The sequence below is a fragment of the Copadichromis virginalis genome, linkage group LG7 (genome assembly GCF_057382275.1).
Source record: "Copadichromis virginalis isolate Kocher_CV1m ecotype Utaka linkage group LG7, C_Virginalis_male_GT1.1, whole genome shotgun sequence".
Lineage (NCBI taxonomy): Eukaryota > Metazoa > Chordata > Actinopteri > Cichliformes > Cichlidae > Copadichromis > Copadichromis virginalis.
Genome location: NC_140624.1, coordinates 44,634,214 through 44,658,392, shown reverse-complemented (window position 1 = coordinate 44,658,392; position 24,179 = coordinate 44,634,214). Strand labels below are relative to the sequence as shown.

The following is a 24,179-nucleotide window of genomic DNA, read 5'->3' as shown; positions in this document are numbered from 1 at the left end:
AAGCACAGAAGGAATATAAAGAACACTGGACTACAAAAAGCAGACGATGATCTGCGAATAAAGGAAGTCTATGATTATATTCAATATAGGTGGCATGAAAGTAGACAGGACAAATCACAAAGAAGGCAACATAAGACAGAAAGTGACAACAGAAGAGAAGAAGAAAACAAAAACTGCTACTTGACATACTCAATATAAAATAAGAGGACTGCATATAAGCTTGAATATCTGTTAAAGCAGTCCCACCCCATTTAATAAACTCTGGAAACGCCCCTGACAGGCACGTAAAGAAGCAACGGTGTCCTCTTTCGGCGTCACGCTCGCAGTGCACCTGAGGGCCCATATGCACTCCACACTGTATATAAATGCCACTTGTTTTGCACATATTCAACTCTGTATATTTTATATATTTTATTATTATTATTATTATTATTATTTTATTTTATTTTTTTACTATTTAATTTGTAAAAATTAAATAGTAACACACACACACACACACACACACACACACACACACACGTAGGAAAATATTTAGTATACACATCCAGAAATGCATACACTATTATATATTGTACATATATTTATTAGTTTCAGGTTGGCCATTCTTGTATTTTGCTCGTTTGTGTTGTTGTGTTTGCACATCTCTGTTGCTTGTGGGGCTCGCACACAAGAATTTCACTCGCATGTGCTGTGCCAGTGTGCCTGCACATGTGATGTGACAATAAAAAGTGATTTGATTTGATTTGATTTGATTTGGAAGTAATCTTTTAACTCTGAATTATAAAACTTCTGCCTCCGGAGTGTGTTTCAGCTCACAACCCCGACAACAATTTCTAAATTAAGACTTCTGTAAATGTGATTCGGTGGTTTTGCAATGATTTTCTGCAGCGATGTAGAAATATGCCATATGCCACACGCGCACGCGCGCACACACAAACCCGCATCCTTATGCTACAACCCTGCGAGAAGGACGTCATCACTCCCCCCCCCCCCCCCCCCCCCCCCCTTCCTTCACATCCTCTGCCCCTGTCCCTGCACGCAGTCAAAGTGCAACCTCTGAGTAGTTTCGTATGCTCTGTTGTTCCGCCCTGGCTCCTGAAACAGCCGACATTTTCAAAGTGTCTCCGGGTGGAGGGGCACACTGCCTCATCACCACACAGCTGCAAGCAGGCAGTAGCTTAAGCGAAGGGTACAGTGTTGCAGTGCAATAATCTGGCTCACTCGCAGCTAGCTTATCGGTACAGCTGTTGACTGGCAGCAAGTCCACTGAAACTGCACCGACTCTCCTCCGTCCATCCCGCCGGAGCACCGGCCGACAGGGGCAAATGAACGAGCTGGTGAAGAGTTTACCCTCCCCGACTCTGCCCGGGCTGCACCTCCCGTCCGTGGATACCCACAAAGGCTGGCTCTTTAAATGGACCAACTACCTGAAGGGCTACCAGAGGCGGTGGTTCGTGCTCAGTAACGGCCTGCTGTCCTACTACAGGTGACGGTGATTTACTCAGTTAATAATATCAGAAATAATAATGGAAGCTGTTAGCAGCATGTCAGAAATTAGTTTTATTTAAAAGGAAATTAAACTTTTTTGCATACCTTATCTGGAGGAAGAGGTTTAGTAACAGCAGCCTAAATAAATAAATAAATGAAAATCACATGAGTCATAACTACAATGAGATGACCCGTGAACGATGTTAAAAACTATATAAGTTTAAACATGGTGTCTAATAGCACTTATTACGTCTATCTATCTATAAATAGATAGATGCTGCCTGTCTCTAAGAATAACTTTATTGATCCCAACAGGAAATTCATATTTCTTGAAATATCATATCATAAAAGTCTTCTATAGTATTATATTCTATAATAGAGTGCTAGATATATTAATTATTACATTATTATATATAATAAGGTAATAAATATCTATCTAGTGAACAGCAATCTAGTCTTTCTAGAGGGACTGGCCCTAGCATAATACAACTAATAATATATAACATAGTATTCATATAATTTTATATGTAGTCTCTATGTAGATAGATAGGCAGACAGACAGAGAGGATAGATAGATAGATAGATAGATAGATAGATAGATAGATAGATAGATAGATAGATAGATAGATAGATAGATAGATAGATAGATAGATAGACGAACGGGCGGACGAATGGACAGAAATTTAGCCTTGTAAGTCATGCAAGGCAAAGCTGTCATTGTTAACCTACAGTACATATTGTCCAGAGTTGTCTCCTGAGGGAAACTTAAACTTGTTTGGTATGACACTTATTGCGACTCTTTTAAAACTGAAATAAGTCAAAAATGGAGCTGCTCCATTTTGTAAATGGGGCACATCAGCATGGAGCTGAGCAGAGAGGCTGGTGTATTCTTGCCTTTTTTTTTTTGTTCTGCTGTTACACGCTGCTGTTATTCCCCTCAGGACTCAGGCAGAGATGGCACACACTTGTCGGGGAACAATTCCCCTGGCGACGGCGCACATCGAGGTGGGCGACACCTGCCACTTGGTGTTAACCAGCGGAGGCCGGAGTTACCACCTGAAGGCCACCTCCGAGGGAGAGTGCCAGAAATGGGTGTCAGCACTGCAACAGGCCAAAGCCAACGCCACTCTCCTCATGCATCACTCAGGTGAGACAGGCATTTTATACTCTTTGTGATTCGTGTTTTTGGACAGTAAATTTTAGTGTAGTGTTAGTGTTACTGTTCTGTCATGTACCTTTATTTTATGGGTTTCTTTTGTTGTTGTTTTGGGGTTTGGGTTTTTTGGGGGAGATTTAAACAAAAACACCCACACCAGAATTTGCACTTTAAAGGAACAGCATGGTTCAGCCGAGAAGCTCTGAAGCAGTCAAACTAATTTTAGCTGTAACATGAATGCAGGCTGACACAACCAAGACCCATTTTCCTAAATGCATATTAGATTTCTACACATTCTCTGTGCTGACTTTATAGTTATGTAAACAGAAGGACACAAGGTGGCAGTGTTATTCAGTATGTCCTTATGAGAACAGTCCGTTGGGGGCAAGGGGTGTGATTAAAGGTAAAAAGAGGAAGCTGTATTTAATCTTGTCATATTAAATTACACCTCACCTTCAGCTATGATCATTCTAATACTCCCTTTTTTTTTACCTTCAGACAAATAGAGCATCTTTCTGTCTTACACAAATGCAGAATCACACATGCAGCTACCGCCACCTACCCTCCCCACCACGCTGTCTCCTTTCTCCCTCCCCGTCTCCTTCACTATGACGACAGTGAGTGCTGAATGAAATGACCTTCCTGTAGACTCCTCCTCCCCTTTCTGAAAGCAGGAGGGGTAAGAGAAAAAAAAAAGAGAGAGCAGGAGGGTGTGAGCATTTTCATTGAAAATATTTTTCCACTATACACTCTGTGGACAATAGGAAGACACGAGGGCAGCCTTTTTCAGTGACTGTGTCACCTTGTAAGTAGCCTGCTCATTATATTACCAGTGGCAGGATTAGAAGTGAGACAGTCGCCGTGCATTTGCTTGCATGCTTTTTTTGCATCCATGTATGCATTAGTAATCATAGCTTTATGTTTATGGAGTTCAGTAAGTTGGGCAGTCCCTTTAATTTACTGCACATGCACAGCAGAGCCGTCGTCAACCGTCTCTGTGTACGTTGCCTAGTTCGATTTGATGTCTGCAACACCCAAAAATGTTGTGTAAAATGTTCGAACTCGGATGTGTGAGATGTACATGAAATACTGGTTCAAATATAGAGCTTAGCCCATTTACACTGTTTTATGCATTTTAAGACTTCCAGAAATGGTCTTAAAGTGCTGCTGCTCCATGTTTTTGGGTAATTATTTTCATCATAGGTTTATGTTCCATATATTATGTGTCGTTCACACAGCTGTGGCTGATGTGCTTGTGTGCATGTGTAAGAAGAGACAGTGCCTTGTGTTTTTTGGTGTGATGTGATTATAGATTATCATCGAGTGAGCTTTTTCATCTGGGCTCATTAGCGGGACAAATTAATTGGCTAAAAGTCGATTCGAACAGCATCTGTCTGTCTTATAATAGCTATTACTAAAATCTTTAGGCTCCTCTGAAATATGTATAAATAGGTGTGTTGTGAAAAAATAATGTTTCCCGCTGGTGTTGAAGACAAGATGAAAGCGTGAGGATGAATCCAAACAGCCTGTCCTGGAGCCGGCTTTCAGCACACACAGTCAGACTTTAAATGGTTTTTCCATGCTGAGGAAGCTTACAGTGCATCCCCTGATTTTTAACTCTCTCCTCCCACACTGTGTCCATATTGATGCTCCCGCTATCACCTGTGGGTGTTTTCTTTTTTTTTTTTTAAATGATTCAACGATGAGTCACCAATTGAACTCTCCAAAGTCCTGTGTGGAAAATAACCAGTCAGTGCACAGACTAGACCAGTATCCCTCTGCCCTACATGTATACTGTTATTCTATGTCCGAGCACTTCCATATAAAAACATCGGATGGCAGATGGCCTCAGATCGCAGATTCATAGCGTCTTAACACCTTGAGCTCCACCAGCAGAGTGCGATTATTCTCTCTCTATATATATGTGGGTCATGAAACCATTACAGATGCCTGAAGGATTTTTCACCCTCTCATTTTTAATCTTCTCCTCCAGAGACGTTCTTAATCCACTTTGCCCTGATTGTTTTCATTTCTTTGCCCCTTTAGATTGAAGTAGTTTATGTCCCGTACATAGGCAAGGCTTTCTTTCAAGCACAGCAGGACCTAGAAAAGTTTCATTGCATAGGATGGAAGCAGTTACATGAACTTAAAGCTGGGTTGTTTGTTTTGGCATTTATTGCTCGCTATAGATATGGGTCTGTTTTTATACTGCATAAGAAGTTTTAATAGAGCACAGAATTGTGAGCAGGTGCATCATTCAATCTTCAAAGTGCTTATGCAAAGAAAATGAATATATATATATATGGGGCGGTTTATCCTTCAAGCTTGGGTCCTCTACCAGAGGCCTGGGAGCTTGAGGGTCCTGCGCAGTATCTTAGCTGTTCCCAGGACTGCGCTCTTCTGGACAGAGATCTCCGATGTTGTTCCCGGGATCTGCTGGAGCCACTCGCCTAGCTTGGGAGTCACCGCACCTAGTGCTCCGATTACCACGGGGACCACCGTCACCTTCACCCTCCACATCCTCTCGAGCTCTTCTCTGAGCCCTTGGTATTTCTCCAGCTTCTCGTGTTCCTTCTTCCTGATATTGCTGTCATTCGGAACCGCTACATCGATCACTACGGCCGTCTTCTTCTGTTTGTCTACCACCACTATGTCCGGTTGGTTAGCCACCACCATTTTGTCCGTCTGTATCTGGAAGTCCCACAGGATCTTAGCTCGGTCATTCTCCACCACCCTTGGGGGCATCTCCCATTTTGACCTCGGGACTTCCAGGTTATACTCGGTACAGATGTTCCTGTACACTATGCCGGCCACTTGGTTATGGCGTTCCATGTATGCCTTGCCTGCTAGCATCTTGCACCCTGCTGTTATGTGCTGGATTGTCTCTGGGGCATCTTTACACAGCCTGCACCTGGGGTCTTGCCTGGTGTGATAGACCCCAGCCTCTATGGATCTTGTGCTCAGAGCTTGTTCTTGTGCTGCCATGATTAGTGCCTCTGTGCTGTCTTTCAGTCCAGCTTTGTCCAGCCACTGGTAGGATTTCTGGATATCAGCCACCTCCTCTATCTGCCGGTGGTACATACCGTGCAGGGCCCTGTCCTTCCATGATGGTTCCTCGTCTCCCTCCTCTTTCTTGGGTTTCTGCTGTCTGAGGTATTCACTGAGCACTCGGTCAGTTGGGGCCATCTTCCCAATGTATTCTTGGATGTTCCTTGTCTCATCCTGGGACGAGACAATGATATATATATATATATATATGTGTGTGTGTGTGTGTGTGTGTGTGTGTGTGTGTGTGTACATAAATAAGCAAAGTGAGGTACAAAAAACTGTTACGCCTAACTTTCCATAAGTGAAAATGGGACTGTAAATGAGATACTTTCAGGTAAAAGCATTGTCATAAATCTCTCCATGATGCTTTGTAATCAGCCCAGTCTCTTTACACTCCTCCATTAAAGCTTCAGACTGATGGTTTGGCTCACTCCAGCAAACGGGTACAGAGAGAGATAGTGAGGGGGAGACAGAGGAGAAAAGGGTAGTGCGTCATCTTTTTTTTTCCTCCTTCTTCCTCTAAAAATAGCCTTGCGTCCTGATTGCACAGACCTACGTTTCCAGGGCAACAGTGTTCATTCACAGCTTTCCAGTGTTGTAGAGAGGAAGATTTGTGGTGGATCAGGGTGTGAAGTGTTAATATCTTCTTCTAGCCAGTCCCCATTAATGCTCTCTCAGCTTGTCTCGATCTAAATTTTAAATGCATTTCTCAATCTGCCATTACATCCCAGTGCGCTGTTTACTACACCATCACAAACACCCACTCTGTTTACATGTAATAACCTCTAATGATGCTATTTTAGTAAATGAATAAAATTCTGTCCTGGCTCTATTTTTTTTTTTTTTTTTTGTGCATGTGTGTTTGAAGATGACTCGGGGGATGAAGTCCCAGTACCTCAGGAGGATCGTACTCTAACCCAAGGGGTGCTTAAGACTCTGGCCAGCAAGCTAGATGACCTGAGCACCTGTAATGAGCTGATAGGAAAGCATGGTGCTGCCCTCCAGCGCTCCCTCAGTGAACTCGAGGACCTGCGTGGATCCACTGACAGCACAGACAAAGTGAAAGCCGTTAATGAGCGAGCCACCCTCTTTCGCATCACCTCCAATGCTATGATCAATGTGAGCCATTCAGTTCTCCCCCAGTATGTAGCCACTCTAATGGGAGGCTAGCAGAAATGCTTTTTTTTAACAAAGGGGGAATAGAGCTTGAGGGTGCCGCCCGCATTCTTTGATGTGTTTTGTGTTCACACCTCAGGCTTGTCGTGACTTTGTGGACGTGGCAGAATCTCACAGTCGGAGGTGGCAAAAGGCCCTGCAGCATGAGAGAGAACAGCGTCACCATCTGGAGGAGACCATCGAACAGTTAGCCAAACAGCATAACAGCTTAGAAAGAGCCTGGAGGGAGAATCCCACCTCATATACAGGTGAGACTCTGTCTGTCTCCCAGACATCCTGTGTCACCGAAGAGCAAATGGGCCTCTTCAACGGGTGGTGCACAGACAGGTTACTTGAGTTAGACTTTAACCTTTTTTTAAGCATATTTATCTACAATCTGCATAAGAAACTACAGTAAACAAATAAACTATTATTTTAGTGATTTTTGTTTTTTCTGATGTAGTTTGTTATGTTTTACTGTTTTTGTGATCAATGTTAGTCTTTGGGAGCACATTTTTTCTGTTTGGTATAACTAATGCTAACAGGTTAATGGTTACAACCTGAGCTTTGCGCACAAAAGTAACAAAGCGGCCAATGTTGATGTTGAAGTGTAGCTTCAGTGTTTGTTAATCGTCCCTGGGCTTGTGCGTATGTGTCTCTGAGCATGGAAGGCCTTTTTGCAGTGCACAGAGTGTGAACACAGAACACCTACAATCATTAACTGCTGTAAATAACATTTATAAAGGTAAATAAGACCTTTATATGTTAGTTATGTGAAATGCCTCATGTCAATTAAAAGCAACCTGCAAAGCAAACATTACGAAGCTACTAATAGTTAAACAACTTCTTCATACCGCTTTGAGGCAAGTATTAATGAAAGTTCTATTACCTGAAGCAAACATACAAGTCTTTTTAGTCTCCATTATTTGCTACTTCCTGTGTGGATGTAGAGGATGTGCAGGACTCTCAGCTGACCTGTCCTGTGCTTGCTGCCGTAGGCGTGGAGCGATCCCAGGAGGGAGATGCGAGCGACGAGAATGACGAGGCAGAGTTCTTCGATGCCATGGAGGACTCACCTGCGTTCATAACTGTGACTGCTACTGGTAACATAGAGCACAAGTGAGAGGCATCATCTCTACACAGTTACTGTATGTCTAACCCGCTGAGCTATTTTTGTGAATGTTTTTAATATTTGTTTTTTTCACTTAGGCGCTCAGGAAGTAATCAGAGTATGATGAGTGGAGGCGTGCCCAATGACTGGACTCACAATGAGAATGTACGTCACAAGAATACGGATATTAATGAAAAACACTTTACTGAGTAGCCCTATTCATCTTAGCTTGTCCTTTTCTCTACAGGACACCTCAGGCGCAAACCACATGCAGCTACGAAGAACAAGGCGCAGCCGTATTCCTGACAAACCAAATTACTCCCTTAACCTGTGGAGCATCATGAAAAATTGCATTGGGAAAGATCTATCGAAGATACCCATGCCTGTAAATAGTGGACAAATCTGCATTCTCCACTAATGAGCTCTAGTCAAAGCTTAATGTGGCGGGAACTTAATTAGATGTGTATGAAATGTGCAATTGCAGGTAAACTTCAACGAGCCGCTGTCGATGCTCCAGCGTCTGACTGAGGATCTGGAGTACAGTGAGCTTCTGGACCGGGCCGCTCGCTGCGACTCGTCCCTGGAGCAGATGTGCCTGGTGGCTGCCTTTTCTGTCTCTTCCTACTCCACCACAGTCCATCGCACAGCCAAGCCTTTCAACCCTCTGCAGGGGGAGACTTATGAGCTGGATCGGCTGGATGAGTATGGTTATCGCTCCATCTGTGAGCAGGCAAGGAATCACTTAATTACTGCGTTTATGCGTCTTTGATCACATTTTATAAACAATGGAGAGGAGAGCAAACACCCAACATATTGTGCTTATATTGGCTCTACTGACACCAGCTGATACAATTCACTTTCAGGTTAGTCATCACCCACCAGCTGCTGCCCACCATGTGACGTCACAGCGAGGATGGACCCTGTGGCAGCATATCACTATAGACAGCAAATTTCGTGGGAAATATATTTCAGTGGTGCCGTTAGGTAAGAAGCAGTCAGTGTTCACGATGACAGTCACTTTATATGAGCACAAATGCTACTACATCTGAGATCTGATTTATAAATACACTGAAATGTCTGTGTGATGTTTTGTATGCATTTTTTTTTACCATAGGAAACATTCACCTGCAGTTCCACTCGAGTGGAAACCACTATGTGTGGAGCAAAGTGACTTCCACAGTGCACAATATTATTGTAGGGAAGCTCTGGATTGATCAGGTGTGTTCCTCTTGGACAGCAGTTCGCAAAGCTTTCTGAAGGTCCTTTACATTTTTTCTTTATGTATTAGATTCTTTGTCATTCATTTGTGGACTAGTCTTTGTAGCTTATCATGTTCAGAGGAATATTTTTTATGCTTGTTTGTTTATTCCGTTAAAATGGGCCTATGAATTACTCCAGGATAAAAAAACAACCTGAATGAAGGGATTTAAATTGCATCTCTATGTACTCCATTTCTTTTTGCTAAATCTCTTTAATCAAATATATTAAAAAATATATAGATAACACAGTTCGACAGGCAGAAAATAATAATTTTGGACCAACAGTGACAATATTAGCTGAAACTTGGCATATCCTTAAAAAAAATCTGGGGAAACTGAACAAGTGGTAAGCCTAAACAGGATCCACAGCAACTGATTTGAAAGTAATTTCCTTAAGAAATAAGGAAAGCATCCAGCAAACAAAAGCAAAATTTCTTCTTTCTTTTTTTTCCAAGCATAAAGGAAAGTAATTTTAGTCACTGTACACTTTTAAGTCACATCTGTTTTTTTTCTTGTTGGCAGTCTGGGGACATTGACATTGTAAACACCACAACCAAGGACACCTGTCGTCTTAAATTCTCCCCCTACAGCTACTTTTCCAGGGAAGTCCCACGCAAAGTAAGTTTCTGATGAACTAATAGACAACTACAACATTAACTCAGTCTTACATTTGCCGAATGTCTACTGCTACACAAGCCCTTTAGAGAGAATCTGTAATGCTGTTTTAACAGATACAACTTTCTCCTAATATTGACTAATATTGAATATTGAAAAAAATGGATAACCTACTTAAAACAAGGATTACCAACCTTACAGCTGGAGAAATAAGAAAAAGGAGGGCACAAAGTGTCAAACTAACAGAACAAGAACCTCTCTTTGAGGGCTATGATGTGTTGAAGCACTAAAGATCATAAAGGCAGCAAAATTCAGGAGGGGTGGCAAAAAATGTGTGATAAATTAAATACATTTAAAGCACATTTTAAGTACGTTGAACCAAACAACAGCTTAAAAAAAAGATGAAAGAAATATCAAAAGTAAAAGATTGCAATATTTCTATTAATATTCTCAGCAAGAGCCAACAGCCAGAGAGCTGGGAAGAGATTAAAGTAAAATATAGTCTTACAGTCGGTCTGTAGGCCTTTTCTTCTAACCCAAGAGGTTACATAGAGCCAAAACACATGGCTGAAAACTCCATCTAGCAGCATATCTCCCTTTGGAACGCCAAATTGCCTTTCACGGTTCTTTTTCCATGAGTTATTTTTCTATTTCTGCCAGCCTTAAAACCAGTAACACGCAGCGAAAATCCCCCTTAATGGAGAAAAGCAGCAGTGTTCAGCAGCAACAGCTCTACTAATTTCCAGTGCTGATTTGTGTCTTCACTTTATGTTGTGGAAATTACATCTCAGTAGACTGAGCTGTCAGGTTTAACCAGAGCTGATGCATCAGAGGGAAACGACTGCTTGCACAAAGAGAGAAACCAGCTTCATCCTTGTTATGACAACTTCTTTCTATTCCTAAAAAAAATTCCTGAATCACTCCCGAAAGAAAATATCTTCAACTGTCACTCTAGGCTGTCTACCCTTCGGTAGGGCATTGATATCCCCAGACACCCCGAACCATCACAAATATGAAAAACACAGTCATACACAAAACAGATGATTAAACATATTTAATTAAAACACTTAAGTGAATAAGGTTATATAACCTGCTTATCAGTATTCTCTCACACGGCATAATAGAACATAGAACAAGTAACTAACACGAATAGGAAAACAGGATAATTAAAAGAAGAAGAAATAAAAGAGGATCAGCTGGGTCAGACTCGGGCAGACCCCATCTGAAAAGCTGGCTGTCCACCTGTTTTTCACATGATTTCGGAGCTCATCTAAGGTACTGGCAGGATGTAAGGGCATGGGTAAAATAAATTCTTATCACAGGCAATGATATTAATTAGGTATATTTTATAAATCCCAGTAATGCTGTTTCTGTGGTATGCAACCACGCTCTCATTCTCATATGGCTTCCCAGTCGCATGTCATTAGCTAGTGCACATGCAGTTTCATAGTCGGACATTTTCAAACAGCAAAAACTGAAACTAAAATGGATTTTAAAAAAAGAAAGTAAATAAAAACCTAAAGACCCCGATGAGGGCTGATCTCTTCTTGTGTGCTATGTTCTTTGTTATTTTTAGGTGACAGGAGTGGTAGAGGACCGAGAGGGCACAGCTCATTACATCCTGTCCGGAACCTGGGATGACAAAATCGAAAGTGCCAAGATAGTGGATAGCAGCCAAGGATGCGGAGGCTCCGAAGGGAAACAAAAGACGGTTTATCAGACTCTTCCGCCCAAACTGCTGTGGAAGAAATATCCCCTTCCGTATGTAATACATTTTGTGCTCTATCTTAATGATTGAGTGTGTCGGTGTGCTATTTCTCCTTCTCGGTCTGCATCTTTTGTCACACTGAGTTCTCTAATCCGTCCTCCAGAGAAAATGCAGAGAACATGCACTTTTTCTCCTCTCTGGCACTGACCTTAAATGAGCCAGAAGAGGGCGTCGCACCCACTGACAGTCGCTTGCGGCCAGACCAGCGGCTGATGGAGGCTGGTCTGTGGGATGAAGCCAACAGTCAGAAGCAACGTCTAGAGGAACGACAGAGACTGGAGAGGAAAAGAAGGGCGCAAGCTAACCAGGCCCTGGAGGAGGGTGAGTGCAAGGAAATGAACAAGAACAGTGATGACAAAGACTTTTCTGGCTTTTGCATCATTTGTGCCAACCTTCAGCACATATCGAGCAGCTGTTCAGAGCTTTATTTTGCAGTGAGCTCATAGCAATAACAGATTTTTCCTTATTTAGAAACAAAGAGCACAGATGAAAGCTCTGTTGTTATAAAATGAGTGACTATTGATCTTTAGCTTTGGTCAACAGCTGACAAAACCTGACAAAAACATGCAGTAATTGGCAAATTTTACAATATTTAGAGTCTATGAAGAAAGAACTTTGCAATATCCTGAAAATGAGCACATATGTTCTGTCTTTAGGGCAAGATATTGAGGGTTACCAGCCACTGTGGTTTGAGAAGAGGACAGACGAGACAGGCGATAACATTTTTATCTACAAAGGCGGCTACTGGGAGGCCAAAGAAAGACAAGACTGGAGCCAGTGTCCTCAGATCTTTTAGGACAACATGCCTCTTGCTCCACAGCATCAGCCAGGCTGAGCATTTCCTCGTGGTTTAAGGATACTCTGAAGGATGGAGAGTTGTGTGTATGAGTTTGGATGTACATGTGTGAGTGAGTGAGACAGCTAATCTCTCCAGGGATTTTCAAGCACAAAAACATCTGGTTCCTAATTTACTTGCTCTTGCTCTGTTATATCTGCATTTCAAAAAAATGCATGGCCTCAGTATAAGAGAGTTAAGAGCTGCGAATAATATGTACACTAAAGGGAGTTTAGTGTACACGTGATCAGGTGTGTGGGGATAATTCTAGGCTGAAGACCGATGTCTTATTTTCTTCAAAACTGGCACAACTTGCTGAGATCTCCCAGTGATGCTGGGTTTCAAAAGAAATTTAGCAGGACAAAGCCTTCTTCTGTGCTAGAAGACTTCAAGACCAATCCCTATGATTTCTTGGTGTTCTTTATTAATCTGTTTCTCAAAACTGCACAAACTGCAGTTTGAAAGGATTAACAGTTATTGTCTGACTGGCCTCTAAAGAACAGTCACTCCACCAAATCTTTTTACAGATAATTGCGTTGTCTCCCATAATCTTGAAATTACAGTATGTCCACCTCCGTCACTGTTACATTTAAGTCAGTAGCAGAGAGCAGCACACACCCACTGAAAGCACTTGAATAATGTCTTCACTGACCCTGGAGGAGCCTGAGTGTGAGAAAATGACTAAAACAACATATTTGTGTAATCTCAGCTTGGACTCTATATAAAACTCTATATTCAAAAAAGTCTGCTTAAGCTGAAGATGCTGAAAGGTTTTTGCCTCATATCAGACAAAACTGCCAGCTCATTAGATTGCATGATATTATTTTCATTGCCACCAGGGGCTTCCCTCATCAATTGCTAACACTTGTAAACAGCTTGAAAGGAGTGTTAGTCCCACTCGCACTCATTCTTCCACAGCAGTCATCTGGACAGGTTTAACTTTTTCTTCCAGAGAAACTGCTGTTTCACATCAAAATGCCTAATGAGTCAACTGCAATGGACTGATTTTAAGGTCTGGATCCAGCAGCAAACGTTTACCAGGTAGGGGAAAATCGAGTTGCAGTGTAGGATCCAGGATTTTTGGAGCTCCGCCATTACCAAGAACTAAAATTTAGGATGTTGCTGCATCAGTTTAACTTTTTAAATGATGATTAAAGGTTAAATAGCTGCAGGTGAATGTGAGTGTTGGTTATCTGTTTCCATGTGTTAGCCCTGCAACAGACCGGCAACCAGCCCAGGGCACCTAGAGTACCCCATCAAATATCTTTAAACAAAACCGTAAGTATAAATATGCTAATCTTGGGATTTTCCTCAGCAGGAGATATTATTGCTGCTGGTGGCAATTTTAGCCTTAATTATGTAACAGAATAGCAACTCCCCAGTAACCCCCTCATTGAAACAAAAAAGATTTTGTACAGATTAAAACGGTTCTGCAGGTATACCTCCAGGTAAATTCAACTGAGTAATTGTTTTTAAAATTAAATTTACCCATTATCAGGGTTTACCATTGTGGCAAGTACCAATGAACCTGTTCCCTTGCTTAAAATGGTTGCAAATGACTCTATTAGTTATTTGTATGTTAAAAATTGTTCATTTGCATTATGTTAGCAATAAGAAATCCTGCACAGTCACTTGTGATTTAAAAAAAACAAAACACTCCCCAATCAGGGAATTGTTTTATTCAGCCCAAATATTAAGTTGTATTAACATTATTTCATCATATCACTCAAAAACATTACACTTGCTCACGTTTTTGTGCGGAGGCAAGCACTTGTGTAAATTGGTAGTAAATACACTCTATAACCTGTTTATTTATAGTTTACTGTGTATTATTACAGCGGGGCATGATGCACAAATATGGCTGCCTGTTTGGTTTTGGCCTGTAAATAGCTAGAATATACTAGAAATAAAATCGTAGTATCATTTGAAGAAGATATACAGTGCTTTAACATCCATGTTGTCATATATTAATCTCTATTATGTATACATAACAAGTCATGATTGTATACCAGCTAAGGAGATGTTGGGTAAATTAAATAATGAATCTTATGTTTATAAGCGTACATAAATGATGCAATGAAATGTTGATCAAATAAAGCACAATGTCATGTTTACCTGACAGGACATGCTCTATAATTTAAAGTCCACAGCAAAGTATAGCTATGCATGGTTTTAGACTGCTTGTGCACTAGGCCTCTTCACCTAGCTAGCTGTTTGTGGATTGTTACTGAAACACCTTTTGTGCCCGACTGCCTCAGAAATTTTACATTTTTGAGCTCAAATAAAGACTTAAAGCTGCCAGTGTGCAACCGTTTACTGTCACACCAGTGGTTTTTAATCTTCTGTCAAACAAAGCACAGGTAATAAAGAAGAAAACAGAGTTTGTCACAATGCTTTAAAGTGGGTATTTCTGTCTGGAGCTTTTCTTGAGTCCAAAGCAACTGTCCTGATCTACAAAAACATGTAAAAAATGTATTAGTTGTTTAACTAATGTTGTTTACTCAAAAAGAATAAATAAAAAGTAAATAACTGAATTTCCTCATGTGCTCAGCCGTCACTCGTACATGAACTACATGGATTTACGAGGTTTACCCTACAAACTGAAAGCATTATTTCTAAACTCCACCTTCTTTAGAAAAAAAATATTAAACATGCAAGTGTGATTGTTTTGTTGTACCAATGCTATGGTGACGATGAGTCATGGAAAAGACATTTGCATATTTTACAAGTGCACATGCAAACTAACCCTTAACTCATTCAGCAGCACCTGAAGTAATGCACAGGTGTAAAAACATGCTTCCAAGTACATCCTGAAGACTTACCCAAGATCCAAGATTTTTAGAATAAAACTGAACCCATAAGCCCCAGTGAAAGATGCTCTCTTACAAATTTGGCAGATAACATAAATTTGTATTTTGATTTCAGTTATTTTTCTCATTTCATCAGCAATCCTTTACAAACCAGATGATGGGCAGCCTGTGATTGACAGATGCAACAGTGTTCAACATTTTTCCATGCTCACTGTATTTACTATCATGCAATTGCATGTGCATTAAAGTTTAAAGCCCCTGGCAGCAGTTCAATGCATGTATGGTCAAGATGACACGGTGAAGAATCAGAATGGGGAAGAAAGACATTTTAAGTGACTCTGAATGTGGCTGGTTGTTGGTCTGAGCTGATCTGAGTGTTTGAGAAACTGCTGATCTACTGGGACTTTCCCACACAGCCATCTCTGGGGTTTACAGAAAATGGTCTGATAAATATAAAGTTAGCAGCAGTTCTCTGGGTGAAAATGCCTTTTAAATTCCAGAGGTCAGAGGGGAATGGCTAGGCTGTTTCAAAGGGAAAGGAAGGCTGCAGTAAGTCAAATGACCACTTGCTGCACCCAAGGGCATTTCTGAATGTACAACATGTTAGAGCAGATGGGCTACAGAAGCAAAAAGAGCACACAAGGTGGCACTCCTGTTAGCCAGGAAAATAAAGCTACAGTTTATACAGGATCACCAAACTTTACAGTAGAGCTCTGAAAAAATTTCGTTAGGTATTGATTTCTGCTGCAACATTGAGATGGTGGCATCAGATTTTTGAGGCGTAAGGTCAGAATTTGTAGTTATTTATTAATTAACTTATCCTGTCCGGCACCTTCAGCAAGCACAATCATTGTCTGAATGCACTGCTGTGCCAAACACATTTGCTTTTCAAACAGGAACTCTATTCAATTTTATCCTTTGTACTTTATATATATGCATATATAGCGAGAGTAATAACTCAAAAAGAACTGATACCCATCTATCAAGGTATCAGAGAGTGAGAGAGGTGTGAGAATCATTCCTACTGTTCTCTATAAAACTGTACAACAACTCTTCTTTCTGTGACTGGTGAGCACTCCTGTCAGGCATAAGATTACACAATTATTTTTGTTATACACCTTCAGCCGGTTTTTAAGATTGGTATAGTTAAAGTACATATTACTTATTATTGCACTACTGTCGTGCACAGGTTTTTTTTTTAATCCTAGGCTGTACTATTTTTATTCAATTACTCAGTTCTTAACCAATCTGACCCATTTAGGATTAAGCTGGCTGGGCTAGACGGAGCTCGTGAACTAAAAATGAGCGTGACACTCCCGGTCTATGACATACTACACAAACACAGTTAAAAACAGTAGCATTGCCCTTTAAGTGAACCGTCCAATGACACAAACCTGACAGTTTGGTGACCGAGTGACGGAGATTTGGGGATGCTGTCAGAACAAGGTAAAAGCGGCGAAGCTCCTATTCTAATCAAGTATCTCTGAGGTGTATCTAATTGGTTTCTAACTCGTCGCAAAGCCTGTAGGATAAACGGGTGTTTCCTTTTTTCCTTAATATTCTTGTAGCTAACAACCTGCTGTTAGCTAACACTGAGTCACTAGCTAGCGTTAGCATGAGCATAATGGCATTTAGCCGTCTGGTGTCAAGTGCCAGTCCACAGTAGAGGTCAGATAACTTCAGACACATTACTGTTAAACTGTGTGAGGCTGTCGACCCCTCTGTTTTGGCTAAAACTGTTAAATTTAAAGCGCTCAGGGCCATGAATAAAATGTTGTCAGAGTGCGCTGCACTTAGCGTTATATGTCGCTTCTGATGTCAGGTTCTCGCTCTGCTTCTCCAGAGCTGGGAAAAAGATGCTATTTGTAGCCTGCATAAACGGGAAAAACATAATTCCCCTGATTTCATGTGTAGATGAATACTTATTGGCTTTAAATGACAGGCACACGGCATGCCTCATCGTGTTTACAGCTCACTGGCTCGTCACTTGCGGTCCTTTTGCTACACGTCGGGATAATAATAACCAATCCAGTCATTCCCCGTCGTGTGTTGGAAGGCGCGGACGGTTTTCCAGCCCGCCCCGAGCTCCTCTCCTCCGGCTGTCTTACTGTTGGATAATGTCATATTGCCAACGCAGGGGTGTGTTACACAATCAGGCCGTCATGTAAAACAGAAACACGTGTCTATAGGCGGTGCTGAAAAACGCACTTCTGTTTTTTACTGGGAAACATTGACACCGCAGAGTGGGTAAAAAGAGCTGCCTCTCGGTTATTTTCGCAGCTTTCAGCCGGTTTTATCATCCATTTGTGATTGAGATGAGAGGTGCGAGCTGAACATGTGTTTTCCTTGCAGAGAGGACAATGATAAGAACATGATCAGCGCCGATGGCTTCTCAAAATGCGAGGCGACCCTGCAAGAGACAGGGAGGAGGAGGAGGCGGCCACCCGCAGAGATGCTCCATCTGCTGTCAGCTGTCATTGTTTGGCTGGTGACCGGCACCACCATCTCCAGTCTCAACAAATGGATATTTGCCGTTTACAACTTCAGGTACCCTCTGCTGCTGTCAGCTCTGCACATGCTGACAGCCATAGTGGTGGATTACGGCCTGATCAAGCTGCAGGTGATCCGCCACAGAGGGGTCGGAGAGCAGGACCTGACCCCCAGCGCAAAATGTAAGGTGTTCCTGTTGAGCCTGACGTTTTGTGCCAGCATCGCCTTTGGAAACATGGGTCTGAACTATGTCCAGCTGTCATTTGCACAAATGATATACACTACCACCCCGCTTTTTACCCTGGCCATCTCCACACTGATCCTAGGCAAGCAGCATCACATCATCAAATACACAGCCATGATGCCCATCTGCCTGGGAGCCTCTTTCAGCATTATGGGAGAGGTCCAGTTCGATCAGACTGGCTGCTTCTTTGTGTTCGCAGCAACCATGCTGAGAGGAGTCAAGTCCATCCAGCAGAGTGAGTACCACTTTCTCTGCATCACTGTCCCGTTTTGCCATGCTGGGAAGCTGACATGTTGTTTTGTCCCGTTGCTAAAGAAAACAATAACCCAATTGACATCAGGGAGCATTTTAGACACTGCAGCCGTCTGCGGTCCTGGAACTTCTTAGAAATTTGGTGATTCACTTCTCCGTTCATAAACGCACCCTAGCATTAAGGCGGAATGGCACATTGGCTGGTTTTTCAGTTGCTAGGGGAACGTGATAAATAAACACATATGTTTTTGTGGTATGCCCCAGTGGCTGGCTGATCTGTTGTATGTTTATTTTGGTTTCTAATATAAACTTTAATTTCATTATGAAGATGATTTTATCTTCTTTACATTTGCTGCTCAGGTTTTGATTTACTGAATAAGCTTTTTGTACACTCAACATTTCAGAAAATCCACCACAAACTGAGAAGTTTTTGAATTGCAAATCAGTCAGGTTCTTCTCTGCAGTCCTGTGTGTCCCTCACTCTCTAACTTTCCTATCTAGCTATAAAGACCTAAAATGCCCCCAAAATAATAATAAAGGCCAGATTGTTGCTTGACTTTGTTAAATCTTAAATGATTCTTAAGAGACCTTTAAAGTTCGTGATTGGATTATCTAAATGAGGTAAAAATGAATGGCTTTCAGTTGAAAAAAAACATGCGAGAGATTCCTTTCTTAGATTGATGTCATGTGGACTAACTTTTGCCCTCGCTGCATTTGTCCGGTGTACTCATTCACCTAATGTTCTGAGCTCTCACTGGAGCTTTCATTACATAAATTGCTTTAAAGCTGCAAACCGATTGCGCCACAGATCGGTAGCTTAGCTTCCGCAACGTCATCAGTCTTCATAAGAATGTGGTTGTCAGAGAGGGACAAAAAGAGTCTCTAAACACACGTATAAAGAGAGGCCCTGTCTTTAGTCTGTTGCAGAAGCAGACATGCAGGTTGCTCAGAGGAATGTAATGCTGCACACTGTTCCTGGTGGAGCAGAGGTACAGGCACGCTCATAACCTCAGGGGTCATCACTTTAAATCCCTTCTTAACAAATTGAAGATGTTTTTTGCTTGTTGCTTTGTTTAAATGTTGGAAGGAAAATGTAGGTCCTGCTTTTGCTTTTGGGATGTAATATGTAAACGATGTCCTGAACATTTTATTTTTAATCATGGCTAAAATTTTATGCCCTCAGATGTTGTCTCATGTTTCAAGAAGCTATTTTAAGCCTCTTACGCGTGTTGTTGCAGCAGTTTATTTTTGTACTCTGACACACTTTGTTAGGGCATTTTTTTTTAAAAACATTCAGCATTTAGAGTTTTGTTGTTTAACAGTAATGTGTTTGATTTTCCATGACATCATGGCATATTACACAAATTTCCCAAAAAGGAGATTTGCATAATGACCTCTGACGTGCTTTTCGCTCTCCTTTTGATGGACACACACGCACATAAAATCACACGGACCTGCTGTTATGAAAGTACTCCCTGTGTTTTTGCTAGGAAATATGTCTGAATCGATTGGTAGCAAAAGTATCTTTTGTAATGGGGAATGTTACAGTAATACAGATTTTTTTTTTTTTTTTTTTTTTTTGCCTGTTGCAGCTGCTCTCACACATCATGGTAACTACATAGACTGTATATAAAGGCTGGACATAACTACCGCACTGGACTCATTTTAAAGGCTCTAGGTTAGCATTTGGCCCCTGTCACGTGAGCCAGACCTGACCAAATATGGACGAGAGAGTGGAGCATTAACCTGTCAGTTAGTGCTAGCAGGCTCTGTTAGCATGCTATGTCCATACAGCATTCTGCTGCAACACACTGATAGAGATATTTGCTAATTAGACTAATAAAGCACTAATTAATTACCACAGCTGATGCACAAGCTTCTGGGATGCTCTGCACCTCATAGCAAACCAAAACATTAGTAGACTTTTAAACATGTTCCAAAAAGTAGGAACAGCACAAGCATGGTGTAAAAGCTCCGGCTCAGTGAGGCACAGCAGATAATCATCACCTGTCTGCGATTTTATGAAAATAAAAACTATGAAATGTATCTGGTTATATCAGGCTGTAAACATGTGGTTTAGTGTTGTAATTTTCAGCAACTTTTGGCATGAGAGTCTATTGGAATGTACTGCTTTAAGTGGTCGTTAAAGGAACTTCACTTCAGTGTTGACTTCCTTTTCCAGCTTGCCTAAAACACACATTATTACATTTTGACAGACTGAAGGGTAATAGCCATTTGAAGTGTGTGTGCGTGTGCATGTGCGTGTCATTGCTGTTACAACAGATGTAGCTGTCACAGAGAGATTACAGATGTAAATATAAAGTAAACCAGATAAACTAATTCTCCCTAAATGAGTACAGATCAGGACATTGATGTGACTAGATAAGCTTGAAGTGTTTCCTCTTTCTATTGCAAAGCCTCTGCGTACTTTCATTTGTATACATGTCTTTTCTGTATACGAAACTCTTTATGTGCTGGGGTGGGGGTTTGTCATCCCCAGTCTCATCAGACCGTTGATGCACCTGCAGCTCCACGTTGGTGTTATTGTGCAGCATCTCCAGCACTTACAGCATGTGTGGGACTATTAAATTGAAAGAACTGCTGTCATGTTTTTTAGCTTGTGACACCGCTAGCTGTGCCTCAGTATCTTTACTTTGACACAGCTGGGCAGTGCTTAGTTTTCTGTTTTCTGTATGGGAATAAGTAGTGTGTTCTGTTTGTAACTGCTGTGTACATTTGTCTGTTTTTATAGGTATTTTACTTCAGGAGGAAAAGATCAACTCCGTGTTCCTGCTGTACCTGATGTCCATTCCCAGTTTTTGCATCTTGGCCATAGCTGCTCTCGCCTTGGAAAACTGGGCTATACTTGAGTCGCCGCTTCATTACGACCGCCACCTGTGGGTCTTCATCTTGCTCAGCTGCCTGGGCTCGGTCATGTACAACTTGGCCAGCTGCTGCGTCATCACGCTCACCTCGGCGGTCACTCTGCACATCCTCGGCAACCTTAGCGTGGTGGGAAACCTGCTGTTGTCTCAACTGCTCTTCGGCAGCGAACTGTCGGCCCTGAGCTGTGCCGGCGCAGTGCTCACGTTGTCTGGCATGCTCATCTATCAGAACTCAGAATTTATCGTTAGCTACCTGGATGCACGCAGGGCCAAAGCAAAAAGCTCCGTACGAGTGGATTTTCACAGTGCACGTGGAGAAGACTCGGTTAAAGCTAGTGCGTCTGATAAAACATATCATCCCCATCATCAGGGCGCAGACAGAAAACAGGAAGACAAAATGGACTGAAAAGAAAAGAGGAGTCGTACCCTAGTGTGTGACTTTGTACAGCTATAGTGTCGCCAACAGTGACAGATGTTTTTTAAAAATTTTTTTTGACTTCCTCACTGTGCCACTTTATTTATCTCCAATTCACACAGAACTGGAGTCTGCAGAGAGGAAAAGTTGCCTTTTTGCATTAGTAGTACTATTATTATTATTATTTATTTATATTTCTTTGGTTTACAATGAAGGTAACTTTTTTGCCCTTATCCGTGTCACATATAGCCTATAGCGGTATATGCATGCATGAGCACACTGAACTCATTGATACCTCATCAGGTATTCACACTGTCACTCTTACTACTCCACTGTGAAAATGTTCTCGTATCCAGAGGGCTTTAATCAACGTTTTGGGTGTCTGTTGTGGATATTATCCGCTACAGTAAAGCCTCATAGATTGGGGGGGGGGGCCTCAGATCTGAGCGGGCACAATTTGTAATAAAAAGCTATATTTATGGTACTGTTACCTGACACTCTCCCGGCCCTATTGTGGTAAGGGACTGGGTGTTTTTGGCAGCTTTTTTATGTAGACATGTAATGTGGGTAGTTTGTTAAATAAAGGCAAAGGCACTGCTGTTGTGAGTGTTGGTAAGTTACGAGTATGGATAGAGCTGACACTTCTGTGCAATGCCACATAACATTTCCTCTCCTGAAGCACATTTTTAATAAGAGGTTGTGTTTCGTCCTACTATAGGAATGTCAGTGTGGCTTTCCACTTCAGGCCTAAATTTTGTTCTCGCTCCAACCTGGAAAGACGGTCTCTGTAGAGCTAGTCCAATTATTTCCAACTTTTACAACGGCGCACTGATAATTAGGTTCACAAGGTCTCTAAGGAGTGTCACTCAACCTTAGCTGGCTTTTCCCTCTGGAAGACCTGAGGAGGAAAAAAAAAAAAAAAAGACTTGAGATGTACTTTAAGGTCGCTTCTTAAATCCTAACCTTTGTTAAGCCAGCACGTCTTAGAGAAACTGACTTCTTTTAAAAAGTGTTCCGTTTTCACTCTCAGTATTTAAAAAGCATCTTATTATGACATATTTTAGCCCCCCTCTGATATTTATATGAAAGAAAATATTTATTTTTTAGGGCCTTAGCAATAATCAGAGGGGGTTTAATGCTGTGGAATTTGGTCCTCAAGTGTCTTGCAGCTGTGTACATGTAAAGTCTGAGTGTGTTAAAGCAGACGCTTGCATGCTTTTGCTCCAGAAAGCATCCAAAATGTCCTCGGATGCTTGTTGCACACCTTCCTACATGCACGGTATGCCAAATGTTTACTTTAAAGCTTTTTTTTTCTGTTTTTTTCTTTTTTTTTTGTCTTGTGAAACCTGTTCTGTCAGTGACCAGATACGACCAATGCTCACGTACAGTGTGAGCTCTCAAAAGATGAAAACAACAAAGCCCTGCGTGGAAAAAGGCTCAGTATGACACACCAGTTTTTTCAGCATGTTTCACCGTAAGAATAACAGCAAACAACGCCGCATGTTGATTCAGCTGAATAACATTTCAAGGATGTCATTCATGAAAATTACTCAAAACGTGTAAGATGCTTTTATAATTCCATGATTAGTTGAAAATGGTTGCATTTAATTTCTTTTGCAGTGTGTATGGTTTTACTGGTTTTATATTTCTTAATAACACCACTCACATTTAAAAGTGATGTTCAACAGATCATTTCACTGGTTTTAGGCTACTGTACTGAATACCTCAACTCTTAAACAGGACTTATGCCCCCTTGCGTTCATAGGACTGAGATCAAGCAGCTTTTCAATAGTCATAAAGAAACCACAGCGAGGGAGATCGCTCACAGATAAAATAGTTCATATATACATTTTGACAATTTAATAATCGGTAAGCTGTAGTTGGTTTGCAGGTTTATGACCTAATTTCACAGTCTCAGCTCTGTTTGGCAGGTTTGGCTACTTGTTCTTGTCATGTTTGAGAAGATTATGAGTCTGGAGAAGATAAAAAAAACAAAGCAATTGTTGCATTGACACGGTACGAAGACGCCGCTTAAAAAAAAGCCTACAGTTCCTGTGTGCATACTGTGTTTGATTGTTTGCAAAGTTAGTTGGATGTAAATAGTTATTTTATTTTGTTATGTATTTTATAGTCATATGACTGGTTGAAACTATACTGGTTCAGGAATGAAATGTCTGCCTCATGCCTTAATTGGACATACTGTAGATGAGAATGCAGTTTTGATGAATGCTGTAGGTGTTTTTCTTGTTTACGGGCAAAGATACGGCTCATCCATGTACACGTGACCTGCAAATGTATGAAAAGAAAAAAATGGACTGGTATAATAAAATAACAAAACCAAACACCTCATTTCTGAATTGCCTTGTTCTTGAAACTGCATTCATATCTGAAATGAATTCAACACCACCTTCCTGTTATGGGGTTAGAGAGACCAACCACATCCTTTGTAATTGATGTAATTATATGCTTAGGTTGGGTCACTGAGTTTAACCCTCCTGCCATCCTTTAAAAAACTCACACCCATTACCCTAGGGACCATTCTCAGCCACGCCCAAAAACGCCATAAAAAGACCATATATCCATATTTTATTCCACTTTAAATTAGCCAACCTTGTAAAACTACTTCTCCCTGAAATATTCATGTAAAG

General features: G+C 41.3%; 2 protein-coding genes across 3 annotated transcripts; both read left to right on the top strand.

The window, feature by feature from the left end:
* The first annotated feature begins 1,016 nt into the window (after positions 1 to 1,016).
* On the top strand, positions 1,017 to 14,969 carry osbp2a (oxysterol binding protein 2a). The gene is made up of 14 exons (XM_085463600.1): positions 1,017 to 1,486; positions 2,430 to 2,635; positions 6,561 to 6,811; positions 6,948 to 7,116; positions 7,846 to 7,966; positions 8,057 to 8,123; positions 8,206 to 8,343; positions 8,443 to 8,688; positions 8,822 to 8,942; positions 9,073 to 9,176; positions 9,740 to 9,835; positions 11,409 to 11,593; positions 11,704 to 11,921; positions 12,257 to 14,969. Exons 1-14 carry the CDS (start codon positions 1,326 to 1,328, stop codon positions 12,394 to 12,396), a joined length of 2,223 nt encoding a protein of 740 aa, XP_085319726.1. The 5' UTR covers positions 1,017 to 1,325; the 3' UTR covers positions 12,397 to 14,969.
* A 1,544-nt stretch (positions 14,970 to 16,513) lies between these two features.
* slc35e4 (solute carrier family 35 member E4) lies at positions 16,514 to 23,880 on the top strand. Of its 2 annotated transcripts, XM_085463599.1 has the most exons (3): positions 16,514 to 16,691; positions 17,598 to 18,214; positions 20,984 to 23,880. In XM_085463599.1, the coding sequence occupies exons 2-3, from the start codon at positions 17,617 to 17,619 to the stop codon at positions 21,520 to 21,522; spliced, it is 1,137 nt and encodes a 378-aa protein (XP_085319725.1). In that variant the 5' UTR covers positions 16,514 to 16,691; positions 17,598 to 17,616; the 3' UTR covers positions 21,523 to 23,880. The 2 variants fall into 2 exon arrangements, with proteins under 2 accessions (XP_085319725.1, XP_085319723.1); XM_085463597.1 differs by lacking the exon at positions 16,514 to 16,691 and having other exon boundaries at positions 17,581 to 18,214.
* Positions 23,881 to 24,179: the final 299 nt, after the last annotated feature.

Excerpts from the sequence above, each read along its gene's own strand:
- osbp2a (XM_085463600.1), top strand. The coding sequence starts at position 1,326 with ATGAACGAGCTGGTGAAGAGTTTACCCTCCCCGACTCTGCCCGGGCTG. Across the intron at positions 6,812-6,947 it reads CCTCCAATGCTATGATCAAT|GCTTGTCGTGACTTTGTGGA; the intron begins GTGAGCCATTCA and ends TTCACACCTCAG. Across the intron at positions 11,922-12,256 it reads TAACCAGGCCCTGGAGGAGG|GGCAAGATATTGAGGGTTAC; the intron begins GTGAGTGCAAGG and ends TTCTGTCTTTAG.
- slc35e4 (XM_085463597.1), top strand. The coding sequence starts at position 17,581 with ATGTGTTTTCCTTGCAGAGAGGACAATGATAAGAACATGATCAGCGCC. Across the intron at positions 18,215-20,983 it reads AGTCAAGTCCATCCAGCAGA|GTATTTTACTTCAGGAGGAA; the intron begins GTGAGTACCACT and ends CTGTTTTTATAG.